This window comes from Bufo gargarizans, chromosome 7 (genome assembly GCF_014858855.1).
Source record: "Bufo gargarizans isolate SCDJY-AF-19 chromosome 7, ASM1485885v1, whole genome shotgun sequence".
Classification (NCBI taxonomy): domain Eukaryota; kingdom Metazoa; phylum Chordata; class Amphibia; order Anura; family Bufonidae; genus Bufo; species Bufo gargarizans.
Window position 1 is genome coordinate 116,195,738 of NC_058086.1, and position 23,396 is coordinate 116,219,133.

At 45.7% G+C, this 23,396-nt stretch overlaps 1 protein-coding gene across 4 annotated transcripts in view; it reads left to right on the forward strand.

Moving 5' to 3' along the window:
- The window catches only part of C7H1orf21 (chromosome 7 C1orf21 homolog), a 194,517-nt gene that overhangs the window by 97,722 nt on the left and 73,399 nt on the right, over positions 1-23,396 (forward strand). For all 4 annotated transcript variants that reach the window (XM_044301994.1, XM_044301993.1, XM_044301992.1 and 1 more), the window contains one exon: positions 10,435-10,631. In XM_044301994.1, coding sequence (XP_044157929.1) covers positions 10,538-10,631 — 94 coding nt within the window. In that variant the 5' untranslated portion in view covers positions 10,435-10,537. The remainder of the gene's footprint in view (positions 1-10,434; positions 10,632-23,396) is intronic.

Consider the following 23,396-nt stretch of genomic DNA (forward strand, 5'->3'; position numbering starts at 1 on the left):
CTGGTGGATTTAACTGGTGGGCCGGGAAACCAGTATGAGCCCCAGAGCTGCTCGTACTAGGCTGGGCCACAGGGTCCCTAACATGGCGGTCCCCTTGCTCCGCCTGGCGGCGTCTCCGCCGCCTTGGGGGCTCATCATCATCGCTAGATGATGAGGAGGACGCGGATAACAGGAATGTGGGGTCATCCTCGTCCTCACTGGGACTCTCGGAGTTAGAGGCAATCTGGGCGTATGCCTCCTCGGCCGAGAACGTCCAGCGGGCCATAGGGGAGTTTGTGTCTGCGTGTGTATAAATCTTTATTTGGTGTGCGTGTGTGTGGGGGCACGGGTGTTGACAAACTCACCCTAAAACGAACAGAAAAAAATATATAACTAAAAAAAGGGCAAAAAAATATGTGACATTTTTTTTTTTTAACCGCTGATCAACCGTCCGAAGTTGATCAGCAGTGGGGTGTGCGATGCGCTAACAGTGGCCGGACGCTAAGAGTGCCGGCCACAGTCAGCGTACACAAAAAAAAAGATCCTGCACCCCAAAAAAGTTGGGGGGGGCAAGCGGCAGCACCCTTGGGGGGTCTAGGGTCACACAGCTGTGCTGTGGACCCCAGACACCCTAACTTAATCTAACTGCAATAAAAGTTTACCAAACTAACTTTCCCTTTATTTTCCCTGCCTAACCCAAACTTTCCCTATGCTTTCCCTATCAGTGGTGATCCTGAGAGGTGATGTCACCATCACCTCTCAGGATCACTGGATGGTGATTGGTGGGGTGAAATCACACCACCATCACCATCCTGTTCCAGGTTATCGGGTCTTCAGAGACCCGAATAACCCGGAAATGCAGAAAACCGCAGGTCTGAATTGACCTGCGGTTTTCTGCAATCACATACATGGGGGAGTCACGGGACCCCCCGGCGCATTTGCCCCAGGTGCCTGCTCAATGATTTCAGCAGGCACGGGGTTCCGATCGCCGCCCGCCGCGCGGCGGTGATCGAGAATACACAGGGCGTACAGGTACGCCCTGTGTCCTTAAGTACCAGGACATAAGCCCTATGTCTGGAAGAGGTTAAACTGGTGGTCAAGATGACAGACTGTTCCAGTGAGCAATCAGTTTAAAAGGCACATCCTTCTTCCAACTTCCTGACCAGGCCATTTTTTGCAGTTAAGGCTACTTTCACACCAAAGTTTTTGCTGGATTCGTCATAATAATACAACCGCCCGCATCTGTTCAGAATGGATCCGCTTGTATTAGCTTTAACATAGCCAAGACGGACTCGTCTCTTAAACCATTGTAAGTCAATGGGTGCCAGATCCGTTTTCTATTGTGTCAGAGAAAACAGATCTGGCACAATTTACTTACATTGTAAGTCATGACAGATCTGTTTTGCTTCGCATTACATCGCGGACAGAAAAAGCGTTATTCTGTCCGCAATGGTGATGCAACCAAACGGAACAGAATGCATTCTGGTGCACTCCGTTTCGTTCAGTTCAGTTTTGTCCCCATTGACAATGAATGAGGACAAAACAGAAGCATTTTCCCCCGCTATTGAGATCCTATGACGGAACTCAATAGAGGAAAGGGAAAGCGCAGATGTGAAAGTAGCCTACCAGTGCACCTTAGTGTCAACCAAATTAATGTTTTCTATGTACAAGAAGCAAATGCAGGAAACAGAGTAAACCATTTTGTAACTTTTTGTACTGGGAAAGCACACAGTTTTCTGGCACATATAATGCTCGCAAATAAGCAGGAGGAACACCATTGGCCTGACATATTTACTGTACTGTTCAACAGAAATTGGCATAAATTATCATCCAAATTTATGCAAATGCTGGTGCATGGGCAGACAAAGAGGTTCCAGAGTCTGCTGCTTAATAAATTGGGCACATTTTTCTACAATGTACATTGGTTTATGATTTTCCCATAAACTTTATACAATTTTTGAGAGAATTACTTACAACCATCAAGGTTAAACTGTTAACTACTGCACTGCCTCATACCAGTGTACTACTCAAAAATGTCCCCACGTGTAGCAGAAGATGTGGATACTCGAGTAAGCACTCCACCCCTGTTGTTCGTAGACAGGAGTCTGGTGAAACAATTGCCTATGATATTTCGCATCACATGGTTCCATAAGTCTTACTAATAACTAACATACATATAATTAGATTACATATAATAATAATACAAATTATATTTTGTGCCTTGGAAATGGTGGTTTCCATAGAGTAATAAGTTTGGGTATTGTGATTGCTATGGTGGTACTGGAGCACAGCTTTCCATATTTACTTATTGGTTAGGCAGAATAGGGATATCTCAGTTTATGGCAATTTTTGCAATTCTCCCCTTGGGATTAATTTAACTCTAATGTTGTAAACCGGCATGTTAACTTGTATTACAGAAACTCCAATCTCATTCTATTTGAAGATATTTCTTTCTAGTATAATGGAGGCTATCTTGACCTTGCTGATTAATTTAATTATGTTGATGACTCCAACATTATGATCTCTACTTCATAGCAACAAGTTAGTACTTCTGCTGTCCTCCTTCATGAACAAATTCGAAGAGACTTGTGAAAAATCTAATGTTCCAGGCTGATTAGCTAAACACTCTGACAAGACACAGAGCAGTCTCTTTGTAGGATTATGCAGCAGCAGATAATGGTGGGGATGAATCATGGTATGTTCTATTACATTACGGAAATACACTTTACCAATAATGTCTATTAAGAGTTTATTGAGTAACCTTGAACAGTTTTCCTCTGAGCAGAGTAGTTAACTTTGTTTCATCCTGTATTCTGCAAATCATACACAAAACAGGATGGAAGATGAGGGAGAAGGCTATTTATAGAGATGAATACAGAGCTCTGTAAAGCCCATGTCTTCTTGGCAGACATCCAGAAGCAGACTAGAGCGGTAAACATTTACTATGTGTGCGGAGAGCTTCACATGGGTCTGTAGATCCTGCAATGACATTTGCATGAAAAGGCAATCAAACATATGATGCCGGAGTCATGTGGAATAAAGTCTGGCACAATTTCTGTCCCAGCGTAAGAAAGCTATACTGTGTGCTCACAGTTTATAGGCTATGATCTGATTGTGGAGGGCAAGGCATGGACAGGAAACAACACGAGGACCTTTTACAGAATCCTCCATACAATGCATCTTCTGCAGGCCATGTTACAGTTCATGAGAGAAAAATCATTATGATTTTAATTTACCTCTTGCTATCTTATATAACATAAACTGATCTGTCTAATCTATCTTGGCACTCTTTTGGCCTCGGTACAAAAATTAAACCTAGGCCTAAAAAGTTCCTTCGTTCATTTGCTTGGAACACTCTTGGTATGTGTTTCAGCCATAGAAGTTAGGTCTACAGGTACATTTCAGTATATGCTTATGTGTTGGTTGATTCTGACTTTTTGCACTTCTCTATTTTTGATATCAGTTGTTTGAAATAATAATAGTGGCTTTAAAATAATTTGATTGCATTATCCACATGGGTATGAAGGCTTGGGACATTTCTCTAACTCTGGCCATACACATTAATTGAACATTGATCAAACAGTCTAATTTAATTGGGACTTGCAGGCTGTCTAATGTTTGTGGACGTGTCCCCACTATCCCCTTAGGAATGACAGTTGGATGAACAAGCTTTCAGCTGCCAGTTATCTAAGGCTTAAGAAAAGTAGCCTCACAAATGGCCCATATATACAGGTCCTTCTCAAAAAATTAGCATATTGTGATAAAGTTCATTATTTTCTGTAATGTACTGATAAACATTAGACTTTCATATATTTTAGATTCATTACACACCAACTGAAGTAGTTCAAGCCTTTTATTGTTTTAATATTGATGATTTTGGCATACAGCTCATGAAAACCCAAAATTCCTATCTCAAAAAATTAGCATATCATGAAAAGGTTCTCTAAACAAGCTATTAACCTAATCATCTGAATCAACTAATTAACTCTAAACCCCTGCAAAAGATTCCTGAGGCTTTTAAAAACTCCCAGCCTGGTTCATTACTCTAAACCGCAATCATGGGTAAGACTGCCGACCTGACTGCTGTCCAGAAGGCCATCATTGACACCCTCAAGCAAGAGGGTAAGACACAGAAAGAAATTTCTGAACGAATAGGCTGTTCCCAGAGTGCTGTATCAAGGCACCTCAGTGGGAAGTCTGTGGGAAGGAAAAAGTGTGGCAGAAAACGCTGCACAACGAGAAGAGGTGACCGGACCCTGAGGAAGATTGTGGAGAAGGACCGATTCCAGACCTTGGGGGACCTGCGGAAGCAGTGGACTGAGTCTGGAGTAGAAACATCCAGAGCCACCGTGTACAGGCGTGTGCAGGAAATGGGCTACAGGTGCCGCATTCCCCAGGTCAAGCCACTTTTGAACCAGAAACAGCGGCAGAAGCGCCTGACCTGGGCTACAGAGAAGCAGCACTGGACTGTTGCATGTCATTCGGAAATCAAGGTGCCAGAGTCTGGAGGAAGACTGGGGAGAGGGAAATGCCAAAATGCCTGAAGTCCAGTGTCAAGTACCCACAGTCAGTGATGGTCTGGGGTGCCATGTCAGCTGCTGGTGTTGGTCCACTGTGTTTTATCAAGGGCAGGGTCAATGCAGCTAGCTATCAGGAGATTTTGGAGCACTTCATGCTTCCATCTGCTGAAAAGCTTTATGGAGATGAAGATTTCATTTTTCAGCACGACCTGGCACCTGCTCACAGTGCCAAAACCACTGGTAAATGGTTTACTGACCATGGTATTACTGTGCTCAATTGGCCTGCCAACTCTCCTGACCTGAACCCCATAGAGAATCTGTGGGATATTGGGAAGAGAAAGCTGAGAGACGCAAGACCCAACACTCTGGATGAGCTTAAGGCCGCTATCGAAGCATCCTGGGCCTCCATAACACCTCAGCAGTGCCACAGGCTGATTGCCTCCATGCCACGTCACATTGAAGCAGTCATTTCTGCAAAAGGATTCCCGACCAAGTATTGAGTGCATAACTGAACATAATTATTTGAAGGTTGACTTTTTTTGTATTAAAAACACTTTTCTTTTATTGGTCGGATGAAATATGCTAATTTTTTGAGATAGGAAATTTGGGTTTTCATGAGCTGTATGCCAAAATCATCAATATTAAAACAATAAAAGGCTTGAACTACTTCAGTTGGTGTGTAATGAATCTAAAATATATGAAAGTCTAATGTTTATCAGTACATTACAGAAAATAATGAACTTTATCACAATATGCTAATTTTTTGAGAAGGACCTGTATGGTGGATTTTAACATACCAAATTATTTCTCCTGCATAAATAGTGCAGTTTGGCCAAAGTGTGTAGTGTTTATATGGAGGTTGGGAAAATTATCATTGATCAAATTATCATTCTTCCAATAGTTAATTTGTGTATATGGCTATTTTAAATGGGTTTTTGGGGACTTGAATATTAATGGTCTATCCAAAAAGTATCAGGTCTTGTATATCTACTACTTCCCCAATGGTACAGTAGCTTCATAGATCTCCACTGGGGTGGTATATGAAGTAGTGCTCCTAAGCTACCTGTCTGGCACCAAAATTGCTGCTCCTTTCCTCAAATTGAATCCTTTAGATCAGTGGTCCTCAACTCCAGTCCTCAGGGCCCAGCTGCCAGTCATGTTTTCAGGATTTCCTTAGTATTGGGCAGCTGATATAATTAGTGTCCATGCATCAGGACTTACCACAGGTATTCATTCTGTGGGATACTCCTAAATCCTGACCGGCAAATGGGCCCTGAGGACTGGAGTTGGGGAACCCTGCAATAGTAGAATTGCCTACTTTCCTGCCTGTATTCCGAAAAGGAGGTGTCACCGTCAGATCTCTGAGACGCTCTGACAGACGTTCTTCAGTACCTCTTGCTTGAGGTTCTTTTGTTTTGGTTTAGTTTTGTCATCTCGTTTCCCTCTATCAGCTGTCATCTAGTTGCACTGATTGCTTCCCTTTATATCCCCTCCCATACTGCATCACTTTGCGGTTTATACAACTTCCTGGATTGTGCTCACTGCTAGATGCTGCAACTGCTGGTTCCTCAGATAAGTCTTTTCCTTTATTTGTGTATTCCTGTTGGCTTGATTCTAGGCGACCCTGACTCCCTCCGTATTAAGTGCAGGGAGCCGGTGGTCGTGTTCCCTCACTATTGTAGAGTTTTCAGGTGTCACTTAGTCTAGGTACGAGGGCATGCAATTTTCTATCATTAAGATCTTTGCATGGGCTGAGCAGTCAGGGAGAGCTCTAGGGCTTTTATAGGGGTCACCCATATGTTCCTTAGTTTGGGATCAAGTCAATTGGATCTTTATTTGTGACTTCTAGTTTCCTGCAACAGCATCCGTGACAGGAGTCTGTTTTAAGGTGATGTTCTAGTTTTGCCTCATAGATGCTGCATCACGTAATGCATAGCAAATCAACATAGGGGAAACAAGTCATTAGTGATAAGTCATTCCACTATAAAACAGGGGCACTAGACTTTTGTAAGATTGTGGTTGCTAACATATGGTCATTTCACAAACACAAGCTACTTCTGAAAACTGTATAAAATGCTATTATTCTGCTTCTTGGTAGCTGTTATATCCTTCGAAGTGTCGCTGATAACTAGTCATGAATTAGATGTTACCATAACAACATTTATTGGCACAGACTTGAAGACAGAATGTAAACTGATTTTAGCTACCATAGGCTGCGTCACTGTGTGGGCTTATCAGAAGGAGTATGTAGAACTCTGTTTAAAATTGCAAAGACAGCTGGGAGTCTTTAAGAGAATGAATTTGCATTTTGTTGCTAAAAATAATTGTCACTGGTGATGTGAAATGATACAAATGTCAGCATTTTGGTCATACTTCAAAAACCTAAAAGCATAACATGTGGAAATGAGTATTAAAAGTAACATATCCCCTGGCACTTAAAAAAATGTGGTGTGCTAAGCACAATGTACATAGTTATAAGCTCTTTAATATTAGTAAAATTGATCTTTCACACTCCAGATCCCACTCTGGCTCGATGTACTCTTAAACCAAAAATCTAATCTACGTGTTCACCTTTTCTCAGATCAGTTATACAACCTTCAATCTTAAAAGGGTTTTCTGAGATTTTCGTACTGATGATAGGTCATCAGTATCTGATCAATGGGGATCCGGTACCCCGACAATCAGCTGTTTTAAGAAGGCAGCGGTGCTCCTGTGATCGTCCTCCCTTCTGATAGCTCAAAAAGCACAGTGCAGCACATTGTATAGCAGCTGTGCTTGGTATTGCAAAGGTGAACAAGTACAATATTCTCTCTCTATATCCATGTAAATGGGTTATCCCATGAAAAGTATTACAATTCAATGGATAGAGCATTTTAAAATAAGTATCATTGCAATATTTAAGTACAATCAAAAAATATATATACCAGTGTGTGTGTGTGTGTGTGTATATATATATATATATATATATATATATATATAAAATTCTCTCTCTCTCTTTGGAAACACCAATAATTATGTATTCTTCAGCTTTCTATGCAGGTGAACAAGAGCTGGGAGGTGTTGATAGCCCACCTGTACACTCCACACAGAAGGGAAGGGAAAAGGTATTAGGCCTGGAACCTAGGGAAAGGGAAATGGTCACACCTAGTGAGTCCAAAGGCCAAGCCCTGACTGCTATCAGTATGAACAGACCTTGATGGTAGGAATGTTTATACGCAGGAACCTAAGCCCAATCTCTCCCTAACAGAGCCCTGCAGATAGTGTCAGGACATGAATAGCCTATTCCTTCCCAGATGAAGGAATAGGAGACCCCTCAGGCCTAATATCAGTAGGTAGGGGAAAACAACAAAGAAGAGAAGCTAGATCACAGCAAAATCCCTTCCAACAAATAGTCAGGAAAAGCAAACATGTCTAGTTCCTTTTCCATGTCTGGCAATATGTCTTAGATGGCTGCCCCCTGGATGAGCTGGTTCAGCCAACAGCTATCTCTTCTAAATCCTACCTAACTCATCTCATCCATGTGTTCTGAATGGATAAGGGGAGTAAGGCGCTGCCAGACTCCTTTGGTGGCAGTTTATCTCCCAATAACAAAAGGTTTGAATCCCTTTTCTCTCCCAACATCTGATGTAGGGTAATTAGGAGGCTCTCATACACATTAGATGGCAGATCATAATCAGGTTTGGCCAACATACATATAATGTGTATGGCCAGCTTATGAATTCCACTTAGAAGTAGCCTATAACTTAATAAAAATTAACATTTCCTAATACATCTTGGGCTGTTCATATGCTGTTTCTGTATGAACAGTATGTGTGTGAAATATACATGTATACATACTGATAGGGAAACTTAGAGTCCATTGGGGACGGCAAGTCATAATATCTAAAGTGCTGCAGAATATGTCAGCGCTATATAAGTGAGTAAGACATATACAATCTTATCAAAAATTGTCTATACATATGTCAGTTCATTCTACAGCCAGTATTTGGTAAATTGAATGCTTCCACCATAAATTCCCTCTTAAAAGGAATTTATCACCACAAATGCAGTGCAATCTGCAGGCAGCATGTTATACAGTCTAACAAAACCACTGGCTCTATGCACAGTACCACATTCTATGTTTTATTAACATTTCTTTACCACGGTTCAAGCTGAGATTCTCTCAATTCAACCCAAGAACTGGGAGCCATTTTCCATAACTGTTTCTGGCTTCATTTGTGGAGCCGCCTGCTGTTTTCCAAGGCACTATATGAAGTATTGTCTGTTGGCATCTGTTGTTAGACTAGACAGATGGTGTAGGGTGTGGTATAGGAGGTAGTATCATATGATCTATAGATGCAGACTCCAGGGCATCAGATGTAAATTTAGGCAATTACATTACTTGACATGTATTTGTTTACATAAGTCACATATTTTGTTCAACTTTAAGTAGGAAACCTTCCAATTCTAAATTGGATTGTGTGAATGAAATTGGCTTTAAAGGGAACCTGTCACCTAGAAAATGCATATTAAACCGCCAGCAGTACCTTATTGCAGCCTGTAGCATGACTATAAAGGTGTCTGTGTCTTTTCTGTGCCATGCGGCAAAGGTCTAAAAAAATGACTTTTATTCAACAGGCCACGCCGTGTAAACGATAGCCTGAAGTCAGCGCGCCCCGCCCTTTTTTCCTCCCCTAAGCGTTTTGATTGATAGGATTTCCTTCACTACTGAAAGCGTGTGCCGTGTCCCTGCAATACCAGCGCCTGCGCTGTGCCTGTTCCACTCCGCTATGAGCTCAATCCTCAGGCACACGAGAGCCTGGGCATGCGTGAGACTACATTCAAGCAACCAGCAGTGAAGGAATCAATCAAATGCTTTGGGGAGGTAAAGGGGGCCGGGCTCGCTTGACTTCAGGTGAGATAGTCGCTGCCCCCCCTTGACTTCAGGCTATCGTTTACACAGCGTGGCCTGTTGAATAAAAGTATTTTTTTAAGACCTTTGCCGCTTTGCACAGAAAAGACACAGACACCTTTATAGTCATGCTACAGGCTGCAATAAGGTACTGCTGGCAGTTTAATATGCATTTTCTAGGTGACAGGTTCCCTTTAAGATCATCAATTGACAATGATCAATATTTATAAAGAGGTTGGAAAGTTATATTTCAATGTGCAGTATTTCATCTGATATTTCAAGTTCTTTCTCATTTGAAATTTTCTTTGCGTTACCTAATTTGTCTTTTCTTGCTTAAAAATATATAAACCATTTCCTTTGTCATCAAATTGCTAAATACATTATACTGGACATTGCAAACCAACTACATGTTTCTATGTACAGGTCCTTTCTGCCCTAATAACAGCTCAGATTAAGAGTTGATTGAGCTCTTCTGATAATACAGGGTTTAGATTACCGTCCAGCACTTCCATGTGTCCTATTTATACAGCTTCCCTTCATGGTTAGCTAAGCATGTCATACTATATATGAATGAAGCTGAGCCACGGGCATACAGGACATAACCATAGATGCTGTATTGAGGTATACTATGTCAATGGGAGCCATTAAAAAAATTCCTGGTCAGCTAATGTGAGTATATTTGTGTTTTATATAAGTGGTTTTTTAACATGCAAATGTATATTACAAATCTGTGAAAGGGTAGACAGGGAAATAAGAGGTGCAGGGATAGCACAGGCTCAGTGAGGCAAGTGGAGTCAGTGTGCACTACCTGGAACAGTTGTGCTAACCAAGCACAGCCCTGGGAAGAGATCTATGTAGTCACAGCAGTCGACTCCAGGGAACGGCAAGTGGCAAGCACCTCTGTGTGAGATTGAGGGAATCCAACGAAAAGGCTGGGGCATGGGGCCAATAGAGTAAATGAAGGCTATGGAAGTGTGAATAATATTGTAACTGTGACTTTATGGGGTTAACGCTAAATTTATGTCTCCTTTTTTTTTCTCTCAGGTTCAGCAATGGTAGATATATCTTTGAGTACTTGGCCTGACTTTAAAAAGTTTGACTAGAAATGATTTTTCTAAGCAGTCAGTCTGGAGCTGACTGATTAAATATGGGATGTGCTTCGGCTAAGCATGTATCTACAGTGCAAAGCGATGAAGATGCCCAAAATGGCAAGAGCTACCAAAATGGGGATGCCTTCTGTGGTAAGTCACTTCAGTAGTAAGCAGTATAGCCAGTAGCATACATCATTAAGTAGAAATGCTAATGGGTTTATTGATGATGATTGTGACTTGCTATTTCTGAAGAACAGATGATACATGGATGTCAAGATTGCTAGAAGTTTTTCCATGAAGTTCACAGAAGTATAAAAACCATAATAGTAATATTAGGGAGCGTAGCTGAAGGAAGTTTGAGTGAGCAAGCTAAGCCTGAGTCTGATCACGTGAACGGTGCCGTATAGCACCTTTTGCTCTTGGCGAGCTCTGTAGGGGAAATCTATAGCCAGTTGAATCTTCCCCAAGTCAAATCCTCTGTTTAACAGTTGTCGGAGCTGTGGCGGCACTAGAAAGGATTTTCTGTAATGACACAACCACATCAAAATTGATGGGTCACAATTACATCCAGTAAGGTTCTTAATTTGCATCTGCTAGAAGCCCTCCATTAAAGTCTAAGGGACAGTGCCTTGCTTTGGCATCACATGCATTTATTAGGACATTAAGAGGCCTGAACTGATAGAGGCCTTGAGGCAATGGCTACCTCTCTTTTATACATGAAGTACTGTATAAAGCAGAAGCTTCTTTGCATGCTGCCGGTCATATACTCATTGCCAGATTCAAGGAGGAGCTGCCATGGCACAGGACACAAGGCCTCCACCAGATCTGGAGGTTCACACTGATACCCCTTCTGAACATGCAGATGTCACATTTGAGGCTTAACTATGACTTAGACAGAAGTGAGTGGCTGCAGTGCACTCGCTCCTAGTGCTGTACGGAGGCCCAGACTGCTGGTGTTATCTCTCCTATTATAGAGGAGAGATAACTACTGTGGCCAGTAGGTGGCAGTATTACACAGTAATGCTACCTACTGCTGCCGTTGGAGTAACACAGGAGGTGAGTCTTTACAGGGATGTTTCTGTTAGCAACTGTAGAGAACCTGGCAGGCTGCATTTCCCAGTGCCCCTGTCTGTTCAATCTGTCCCCTCTCCCCAGAAACCAGACCCATTATGTTCCCCCAGCACAGAGCGACCCTGACAAATAAGGTCAGCCCTCTGCACTGCCCCTGTAACTTGTGCCACTTTCAGTTCACAGCCTCTACTAACCCCTCTTGAGAGCCCTGTTAGATTTGCAACATTTACACCAGACTATGAACTGACTGCAGCGTTTGCACTAGACTGTGGACTGACTGCAGCCTTTATACTAGACTGTGGACTGACTGCAGCATTTATACTAGACTGTGGACTGACTGCAGCATTTATACTAGACTGTGGACTGACTGCAGTGTGCACAGTAGACTAGGGACTGGCTGACTGCAGTAGTTACACTAGACTGTGGACTGACTGCAGTGTGCACAGTAAACTAGGGACTGGCTGACTGCAGTAGTTACACTAGACTGTGGACTGACTGCAGCATTTACACTAGACTATGGACTGACTGCAGCATTTACACTAGACTGTTGACTGACTGACTGACTGCAGTGTTTATACTAGACTATGGACTGACTGCAGCATTTACACTAGACTGTGGACTGACTGCAGCATTTACACTAGACTGTGGACTGGCTGACTGCAGCATTTACACTAGACTGTGGACTGACTGCAGCATTTACACTAGACTGTGGACTGGCTGACTGCAGCATTTACACTAGACTGTGGACTGACTGCAGCATTTACACTAGACTGTGGACTGGCTGACTGCAGCATTTACACTACACTGTGGACTGACTGACTGCAGTGTTTATACTAGACTATGGACTGACTGCAGCATTTACACTAGACTGTGTGTGGACTGTCTGACTGCAGCATTTGCACAAGCTGTGGACTGACTGCAGCATTTACACTAGACTATGGACTGGCTGACTGCAGCTTTTACACTAAACTAGGGACTGACTGCAGCATTTGCACTAGACTACACACTGACTGCAGCATTTACAGTAGACTGTGGACTGACTGGCCTCAGTATTTGCACTAGACTATGGGCTGGCCTCAGTATTTGTACAAGACCATGGAATTACTGACTAAAACCTTTACACTAGATTATAAACTAGTCAGCAAGTTTTACAAAGAGTAACTGTGGCAATTGGATGTTAGAAAAGTGACAGCAGTAAACAGCCGTGAAGTTCACGGTCATACTCATTCCCCCAGCTACATTAAAAATGTCATCTATAGTAGAAGTCAAGTCTTTAAAATAGGCACCAGCTCCATAGTGCGTCATAGCCACTGGGTTTCTGCTGTTTCCCATAGCAGACACCTGGGGCTAATGTCTGCAATAAGAGAGAATGCTGATTCCAGGTCAATGCATGGCCAATTTTCACTTTCAAGTTTTACCGCCTAGGTAAAAAAAAAAAAAATCCATAAAACTATGATGGAATTTTATTTTTCTCCTAGTTTCACCCCATTTGGAATTTTATCTCAGTTTCCCTCTACATTTTATGCAATATTAAATGGTGTCATTAAAAAATGCTACTTTGTTTCACAAAAAAACTGTAATTATATGGCTATATGAACAGAAAATTAAAGTTATGACTCCAGGAAGGCAGAGTGTAAAGAATGAAACCACAAAAACGTCAAATCCTTGGAGGGGTTAATCTCAACTACTTTTTACTCTACCTAGCAGGAGGCAGAAGGTCCAGGCTGTAATTAATTAGACTATAATTGTGGTCTGCTTACTGGCCACATACGTCATCTAACTGCTGGGACGTCTATGCCATTGAAGGTTAGTGTTCTGATTGCAGACCGCTCATGAGATGTCAGTAGAGTGTACTATACACTGTATACTATGCAAAAAGTATTGAACGAATGTAATGAAAGACTTATTTACCATCATGCAGGTGAGATAGGCTAAGTAGAATGGTAACCTAACAGTATTCAGAAAAGCCACAAAATAGAAATTGTAATGTTGCAGCATTTGACACCGTAGACCACCAACCCCTACTTAGTATACTACAGTACACTCGGACTCAAGGACGCTGCCTTCTCCTGGTTTTCTTCCCATCTCTTTGACCGCTCTTTAAGCTTCTAAAGACCAACGGATAGGGACCTTAGATTGTAAGCCCTATTGGGGACAGTGTATGCCAATGTCTGTAAAGCACTGTGGAATATGTCTATATAAGTATATAGTATACATAATAAATACTTATTCTCCCCTCCCCCTATCCATTGGGGTTCCTCAGGGTTTAGTCCTTGATCCTCTTCCGTTTTCTCTGTATACTGTCGCAATTAAACAAACCATCCGCAGATTTGGCTTTCCATACTATCTCTAGGCAGATGATATCCAGATATAGACCTCATCCCCTGACATCACCCCTGCACTACTACAGAATACCACAAATTGCCTGCCTGCTGTCTCTAACATCAGAACCTCTTTATTTCTGAAACAAAATATTTCTAAAACTGAATTTCAGTTTTTTCTTCCATTTACTAACTTACGTAAATGTGATATTTCTATCTCAATGGTGTGGCACGACTATGACTCCTAGGAGCATCCCCGCTGTCTTGGGGTTGTTGTCAACCTTTCCTTCACCCCATATTCAGGTTCTTGCAAGCTTCGGCCAACTGCACCTCAAAAACATCTCTAGAATCCAGCATTTTCTCTCTATGGAGAGAAAATTCTGTTTGTTGCCCTGATTCATTCTCATCTGGACTACTGCAACACACTACTGATTGATTTCCCCCTCACTAAACTCTCCTTTACATTACATCCTGAATTCAGCAGTCAGGCTCATCTTTCTATCAACCAGCTTCACTGATGCCCCTGTCCTATGCCAATCACTGCATATATAAAGCTGAGAGTTACAATCACGAAATTTGGCACACAGGTAAGTCAGGTGTCCGGGAAGGTTTTAGACCGGGTCTCAGCTCTCTAGGACGTAACGTTCTTGAGATATATAATAAAATTCCAATATGGCACCATCATATGACCTACATTAGCCTAGAAGCCTGCAGGTCTTTCACTCATATCTCATCTGCCATACACATGGTCACATGAGCCTTATCAGCCAATAGAAGCTTGCAGGCCCTTAGTCTCCAGAGACTGCTGTGGAGGTCATAGTTAAGGGGACGATCCGCAATGGAGGTCAGTGTTAAGGGGCAGATTGCTGTAGAGACCACTGTTAAGGGGGCAGGTTGTTGTGGAAATCACTGTTAAGGAGATGGGGTACTGTGGAGGTCACTAATAAAGGGGAGGCCGCTGTGGAGGTCACTGTTAAGGGGGAGGGCACTGCGGAGGTTACTGTTAAGGAGGCAGGGGACTGTGGAGGTCACTATTAAAGGGGCAGCCACTGTGGGGGTCACTTTTAAGGTAGCTGAGTACTGTGTCAGTCACCGTTAAAGGGGTGGGAGCTGTGGAGGTCTCTGTTAAAGGGGCAGGGAACGTTTGAGGTCACAGTTAAGGGGTGACATTCCACTATGGAGGTCAGTGTTAAGGGGCTGGGTGCTGCAGAGGTCACTGTTAAGGCAATGGGGTGTGATGAAGGTCACATTTTAAGGGAACGGAGCTCTGTGGAGGTCACTTAAGGGGGCGGGTTATTGTGGAAATCACTGTGGAGGTCACAAGTAAAGGCCTCGCCGCTGTGAAGGTCAATGTTAAAGGGGTGGGCGCTGGGGAGGTCACTTTTAAAGCGGCAGCTGCTCTGGAGGTCACTGTTAAGGGGGTGGGTTATTGTGGAAATCATTGTTAAGGAGACGGGGTACTATGGAGGTCACTGTTAAAGGGGAGGGCGCTGTGGATGTTAATGTTAAGGGGGCAGGCTGCTGTGGAGATCACTGTTAAAGGGGTGGGCACTGTGGAGGTCACTGTTAAAGGGGCAGCTGCTGTGGAGGTCTCTGTTAAAGGGGTTGTCCTACAAAAAACATTATACCGTTTTCAAACCAGCACGTGGATCTGAATACTTTTTGTAATCGCATGTAATTAAAAAATTTGTATAGCTACTGAGTTATTCTGTAAAACGTATTGTTATAGTGCCACATCATTTCTTATTCCTTTGACCTGCTCAGAATGCCGCACATGCTCAGTTTCATCTTTTACCTGCCTCCTGTGCTGTGATATGGAGAGCATGGACACGCCCCCTTATCTGCAGTGGAAAAGACACTTCCCTTCAGCCGCCAGCTTTATATAAATCTAGCAGGGCAATGACTGGGGAGATCTTGGTATCTATGTGAGGTACAGGGCTGGTTATATGTTTATTAGAAAGATATTGTCATGTATTATATGATGTCTGATTTACATTTTTTACATTATTCATGGGATAACCCCTATAAGGGGGCCTGTAATGGTGGAGGTCACAGTTAAGGTTAGTGTTAAGGGGCGGTGCTATACAGGTCACTGTTAAGGGGGCGGGCCCCTGTGGAGGTCACTGTCAAGGGGGTGGGGTGCTGTGGAACTCACTGTTTAAGGGGCAGGCTGCTGTGAAGGTCAAAGTTAAGGGGGTTGGCTGCTGTGGAGGTCCCATTTTAAAGAGGCAGGGTACTGTGGGGTCAGTGTTAAGGGGTGGGAGGCTGTGGAGGTCACTGTTAAGGGGACGGGGTTCTGTAGATGTCACTGTTATGGGGGATACTGTCAATATCTTTTAACGACACACAAACATTAAATGAAACAGATGAAATATACCCGTGCAAAGCCAGGCCCTTCTGCTAGTATAGAATATATTCATCTGTACCATCTTACCTCCTCCAGTGATCTCAGACTGACATCCTCCATAATCTGAACTTCCCTTTCGTGTCTACAAGACTTTACTCGTCCTTCACAAGTTTTATGGAGTGTGCTACCCCAGAAAATCAGATTGATTCCCAACATCCATAGTTTCAATAGTGCCACTAAAATGCATCTCTTTAGGCAGGCCTATGACATTCCCTAATACAGGTCCTTCTAAAAAAATTAGCATATTGTGATAAAGTTCATTATTTTCTGTAATGTACTGATAAACATTAGACTTTCATATATTTTAGATTCATTACACACCAACTGAAGTAGTTCAAGCCTTTTATTGTTTTAATATTGATGATTTTGGCATACAGCTCATGAAAACCCAAATTTCCTATCTAAAAAAATTTGCATATTTCATCCGATCAATAAAAGAAAAGTGTTTTTAATACAAAAAAAGTCAACCTTCAAATAATTATGTTGAGTTATGCACTCAATACTTGGTCGGGAATCCTTTTGCAGAAATGACTGCTTCAATGCGGCGTGGCATGGAGGCAATCAGCCTGTGGCACTGCTGAGGTGTTATGGAGGCCCAGGATGCTTCGATAGCGGCCTTAAGCTCATCCAGAGTGTTGGGTCTTGCGTCTCTCAACTTTCTCTTCCCAATATCCCACAGATTCTCTATGGGGTTCAGGTCAGGAGAGTTGGCAGGCCAATTGAGCACAGTAATAACATGGTCAGTAAACCATTTACCAGTGGTTTTGGCACTGTGAGCAGGTGCCAGGTCGTGCTGAAAAATGAAATCTTCATCTCCATAAAGCTTTTCAGCAGATGGAAGCATGAAGTGCTCCAAAATCTCCTGATAGCTAGCTGCATTGACCCTGCCCTTGATAAAACACAGTGGACCAACACCAGCTGCTGACATGGCACCACAGACCATCACTGACTGTGGGTACTTGACACTGGACTTCAGGCATTTTGGCATTTCCCTCTCCCCAGTCTTCCTCCAGACTCTGGCACCTTGATTTCCGAATGACATGCAACAGTCCAGTGCCTCTTCTCTGTAGCCCAGGTCAGGCGCTTCTGCCGCTGTTTCTGGTTCAAAAGTGGCTTGACCTGGGGAATGCGGCACCTGTAGCCCATTTCCTGCACACGCCTGTACACAGTGGCTCTGGATGTTTCTACTCCAGACTCAGTCCACTGCTTCCGCAGGTCCCCCAAGGTCTGGAATCGGTCCTTCTCCACAATCTTCCTCAGGGTCCGGTCACCTCTTCTCGTTGTGCAGCGTTTTCTGCCACACTTTTTCCTTCCCACAGACTTCCCACTGAGGTGCCTTGATACAGCACTCTGGGAACAGCCTATTCGTTCAGAAATTTCTTTCTGTGTCTTACCCTCTTGCTTGAGGGTGTCAATGATGGCCTTCTGGACAGCAGTCAGGTCGGCAGTCTTACCCATGATTGCGGTTTTGAGTAATGAACCAGGCTGGGAGTTTTTAAAAGCCTCAGTGTCATGGTCTTACCTTCTCACTGTTCTCCTTCGTTTGACATGTGCTGGCGGCCATCTTGGTTTCTGGGGTTCTTGTAGCCTCCCACCCTGCGGCTCCTCCTTCCCACTGGGAGGAGCTGGATGCCTAGCTCATATATATAGAAGGTCTGTGGCTTCAGTTCCTTGCTTGGTCCTCCTGTGTGCACATGCTTCAAAGACTGCTGCTGCTTCTGGTTCCTGATCCTGGCCTCGTCTGACTACCCCGTTGGTTCCCGATCCTGGCTTCGTCTGACTACCCCGTTGGTTCCTGATCCTGGCTACGTCTGACTACCCTCCTGGTTCCTGACCTCCGTCTACGCAAGACCCTGCTTCAGTTTAGCCATCCGTTTGGACTTTAGCTACGGCTTGATTTTCAATAAAGCCTTCTTATTCCACCTATCTCTGTTGTACGTCTGGTTCATGGTTCCATGACATTAGGACCAAGCCATGAATTCTGACGGTACAGGGCCATCCTCGCTACCTACGCTGGTTGCCAGACTTGATCAGCAGGATCACCTGTTGGGTCGGTTTGCTGTGGCGTTACAAACCCTGCTTGAACGCACGGCTCATTTAGCTTCCGTTGCCGATGGGTCGGTTGTCGCTCCTGGGCCCGCTCCTACTGCCGCTCCGGTTGTTGCGCCAGAGTCTACCCCGACACCTGTTGCTGCACCTGCGGTGTTTCGGGGTATGACCGGTTCTGCCCCCCTTCCACAGCGCTTTGGGGGAGAGCCAACTCAGTGCCGAGGTTTCCTTAACCAGGTGGCCATTTATTTCGAGTTGCTGCCACATGCCTTTCCTACTGAGAGATCAAAGGTGGGCTTCTTGATCTCGCTGCTCTCGGACAAGGCCTTGGCCTGGGCCAGCCCTTTATGGGAGAACAACAATCCGGTGGTTGCCGAGTTTTCCGGTTTTGTTGCTTCTCTTCGGAAGGTATTCGATGTGCCGGCTCGTGCTGCCTCTGCTGCGAAGCTCCTTATGTCCATCAGACAGGGTTCACGATCCGTAGCTGAATACGCCATTGAGTTTCGTACCCTGGCAGCAGAGGTGGGCTGGAATAATGAGGCTCTGGTCGCTGCTTTCTCTCATGGTCTCTCGGATGCCTTGAAGGATGAGATTGCAGCCAAGGACCTACCAGTGGAGCTCGAGTCCCTTATTTCTTTCCTGATTTTGATTGACACCAGACTCAGGGAGAGACCTTCCTTTAAGGAGAGCCTGCGGAGGCCTTCTAACAGATTGGCGCCTACGTTTGCTGTCCCACCCGTGCCTCCCTCTCCTCCCACGCCTCCTGGGGATGACTGGTCTGGGGGTCAACCCATGCAGCTGGGGGTTGCTCGCCTGTCCGAGGGGGAGAGGGTACTCCGGAGACGCGAGGGCCGATGCATGTACTGTGGTCTCGGTGGGCATTTTCGGTTGGCATGCCCGAACCGTCCGGGAAACGCTCGCACCTGAGATCCTGTCGGGGGCAGATCTTGGGTGGAGTCTCCTCGTCCCCGGTTTCCCGTGTTGACAAACCACTGATTACTGTTGTCCTCTCCTGGGTCGGGGGCTCGGTGACGACCCAGGCGTTGGTGGACTCTGGTGCTGGTGGCTTGTTCATTGATAGTGTGTTCGCCGCCGCCAATTCCATTCCTCTGCAGCCTCGAGGTTCCCCACTGGCTCTTGAGGCGATAGACGGCAGACCCCTTCTGCCGCCACACGTGACTCAGGAGACCCTTCCAGTGGGGATGGCCATTGGTGCTGTTCACAGAGAGTCGGTCTGTCTCCAGGTTATTTCGTCTCCACACTACTCGGTGGTCTTGGGGTACCCCTGGCTCCAGAAGCATAATCCGACTTTCGATTGGAGATCGGCCGAGATCCTCTCGTGGTCACCGCAGTGTGGGGCTAGTTGCATCCATGGGCCTGTCAAGTTGCTGTGTACTTCCTCGGACTCTCTGTTGCCTCCTGAATACGAGGAGTACCGGGATGTATTCGATAAGGTGCGTGCGGTTGCCCTACCTCCGCACCGCCCATACGATTGTGCCATAGAGTTACAATCTGGTGCCGTTCCTCCTCGTGGCAAAGTCTATCCACTGTCGGTAGCGGAGAATGAGGCCATGGAGGAGTACGTGAGGGAGGCGCTTTCACGCGGACACATTCGCAAATCCTCGTCCCCGGCAGGGGCTGGATTTTTCTTTGTGAAAAAGAAGGGCGGTGAGTTGAGGCCTTGCATCGACTACAGGGGTCTCAATCGCATCACGATCAAGAACGCTTACCCGATACCCTTGATTTCCGAGCTGTTCGATCGCCTCAAAGGGGCCACGGTCTTTACCAAACTCGACCTGAGGGCGGCATATAACCTGGTAAGGATCAAGGCGGGCGATGAGTGGAAGACCGCGTTTAACACCAGGACCGGTCATTATGAATCCTTGGTTATGCCCTTTGGGTTGTGCAATGCGCCCGCAGTCTTCCAGGAATTCATCAACGATGTTTTCCGTGACCTGTTGCAGCAGTGTGTGGTGGTCTATTTGGATGACATCTTGGTATATTCTGCATCCATGGAGGCCCACATTCTGGATGTCAGACGAGTGTTGCAACGCTTACGAGAGAACAAGCTGTTCGGTAAGCTTGAGAAATGCGAATTTCACCGATCCCAGGTAACCTTCTTAGGTTACATCATTTCCGCTGAGGGGTTCTCCATGGATCCTGAGAAGGTTTCGGCTGTCTTACAGTGGCCCCAGCCCAGTGGGCTTCGTGCCCTGCAGCGCTTTTTGGGCTTCGCCAATTATTATCGGAAGTTCATCAGGGACTTTTCCATGCTAGCCAAGCCTCTCACGGATCTGACCAGGAAGGGCAGTAATCCTCAGGTCTGGCCGCTCGAGGCCATCCGAGCTTTTGAGGCTCTAAAGTCCGCCTTTGTGTCGGCTCCGATTCTGTCGCATCCCAACCCTGGGTTGCCTTTTGTCCTCGAGGTGGACGCGTCTGAGACGGGAGTAGGCGCCCTCCTGTCTCAGCGTAGAACACCAGAGGGTCCTCTGCTTCCTTGTGGGTTTTACTCCCGGAAACTGTCTTCCGCGGAGTGCAACTATCAGATTGGTGACAGGGAGTTATTGGCCATCGTGCAGGCCCTTAAAGAATGGAGGCACTTGCTCGAGGGCTCGGTGGTTCCGGTTCTCATCCTGACGGACCACAAGAATCTGACCTACCTCTCTGAGGCCAAGAGATTGACACCACGTCAGGCCAGATGGGCTCTGTTCTTGTCACGTTTTAATTACGTGGTCTCCTACCTACCCGGCTCCAAGAACATCAGAGCGGATGCCTTATCACGGCAGTACTCCGAGCTGTCCGGGGAGGAGTCGATTCCGACTACGGTCATACCCCCGAATCAGATCCTGGCTGCTATTCGCACCAGCCTGACCTCTCCTCTGGGTGAGCAGATTTTGGCGGCTCAATCTGGTGCTCCCTCTGAGAGACCCAACGGCAGATGTTTTGTGCCTGAGGAGTTGCGCACTCGGTTGTTGCGAACCTACCATAACTCCAAGGCCGCGGGGCACCCTGGAAAGAATCAGCTGTCCTGGGCGGTTTCACGTCTGTTCTGGTGGCCTTCTCTACGTTCCGACATCGCCGCATATGTAGCGGCATGCTCCGTTTGTGCCCAGAGTAAGTCCCCTCGGCACCTTCCGTTGGGCCTTTTGCAACCCATAGCCACCGGGGAGCGTCCATGGTCACACCTGGGGATGGATTTCATTGTGGACCTTCCTGCATCCCGAGGCCATACGGTCATTCTCATGATTGTGGATCGGTTTTCCAAAATGTGCCACTGTGTTCCTCTCAAGAAGTTACCCTCTGCACAAGAGTTGGCCTCGATTTTTGCCAGGGAGGTCTTCCGGTTGCACGGTTTGCCCAAGGAGATTGTGTCGGATCGGGGGAGTCAGTTTGTGTCCAGGTTCTGGCGCGCCTTTTGCTCCCAGTTGGGGATTCATCTCTCTTTCTCCTCGGCCTACCACCCTCAGTCCAATGGGGCCGCAGAACGATCCAATCAGGCCTTGGAGCAATTCCTTCGTTGCTATGTCTCCGATCACCAAGACAATTGGGTTGACCTCCTGCCTTGGGCTGAGTTTGCCAGGAACACGGCGGTGAACTCTTCCTCTGGGACGTCTCCCTTCATGGCCAATTATGGGTTCCAACCTGCCGTGTTACCGGAGGTATTCTCTCCCCAGGATACTCCGGCTGTGGAGGATCACCTTTCCGTCCTACGTACTTCTTGGGTACAGATCCAGAGGTCCCTTGAGGTCTCTGCGCAACGCCAGAGACTCCAGGCTAATCGCAGACGAGCGCCCGCTCCTTCCTACCAGGTCGGAGACCGTGTATGGTTGTCCACCCGCAACCTCAACCTTCGAGTGCCCACTCCCAAGCTGGCGCCTCGCTTTGTTGGTCCCTTCCGAGTGCTTCACAGGGTAAACCCGGTAGCCTATGCCCTTGCGCTTCCTCCTGGCATGCGGATCTCCAACGTGTTTCATGTCTCCCTGTTGAAGCCATTGGTGTGTAATCGTTTCACTTCCTCGGTTCCTCGGCCCCGTCCGGTCCAAGTGGGCAATCGTGAGGAATATGAGGTGAGCAATATCCTGGACTCACGCCTGGTCCGCGGTCGGTTGCAGTTTTTGGTCCATTGGCGTGGTTATGGTCCAGAGGAGCGTTCCTGGGTTCCCTCCACAGATGTCCATGCTCCTGCGTTGCTCCGAGCCTTCCACGCACGCTTCCCTCTGAAACCGTTCCTTACTCCGCGGAGGAGGGGCCCTTGAGGGGGAGGTACTGTCATGGTCTTACCTTCTCACTGTTCTCCTTCGTTTGACATGTGCTGGCGGCCATCTTGGTTTCTGGGGTTCTTGTAGCCTCCCACCCTGCGGCTCCTCCTTCCCACTGGGAGGAGCTGGATGCCTAGCTCATATATATAGAAGGTCTGTGGCTTCAGTTCCTTGCTTGGTCCTCCTGTGTGCACATGCTTCAAAGACTGCTGCTGCTTCTGGTTCCTGATCCTGGCCTCGTCTGACTACCCCGTTGGTTCCCGATCCTGGCTTCGTCTGACTACCCCGTTGGTTCCTGATCCTGGCTACGTCTGACTACCCTCCTGGTTCCTGACCTCCGTCTACGCAAGACCCTGCTTCAGTTTAGCCATCCGTTTGGACTTTAGCTACGGCTTGATTTTCAATAAAGCCTTCTTATTCCACCTATCTCTGTTGTACGTCTGGTTCATGGTTCCATGACACTCAGGAATCTTTTGCAGGTGTTTAGAGTTAATTAGTTAATTCAGATGATTAGGTTAATAGCTCGTTTAGAGAACCTTTTCATGATATGCTAATTTTTTGAGATAGGAATTTTGGGTTTTCATGAGCTGTATGCCAAAATCATCAATATTAAAACAATAAAAGGCTTGAACTACTTCAGTTGGTGTGTAATGAATCTAAAATATATGAAAGTCTAATGTTTATCAGTACATTACAGAAAATAATGAACTTTATCACAATATGCTAATTTTTTGAGAATGACCTGTATAAGTCTTTTCTGCCCCCTCTATCCCCTACAATCTGTAATCCTCATCCAACATTGCCCTAA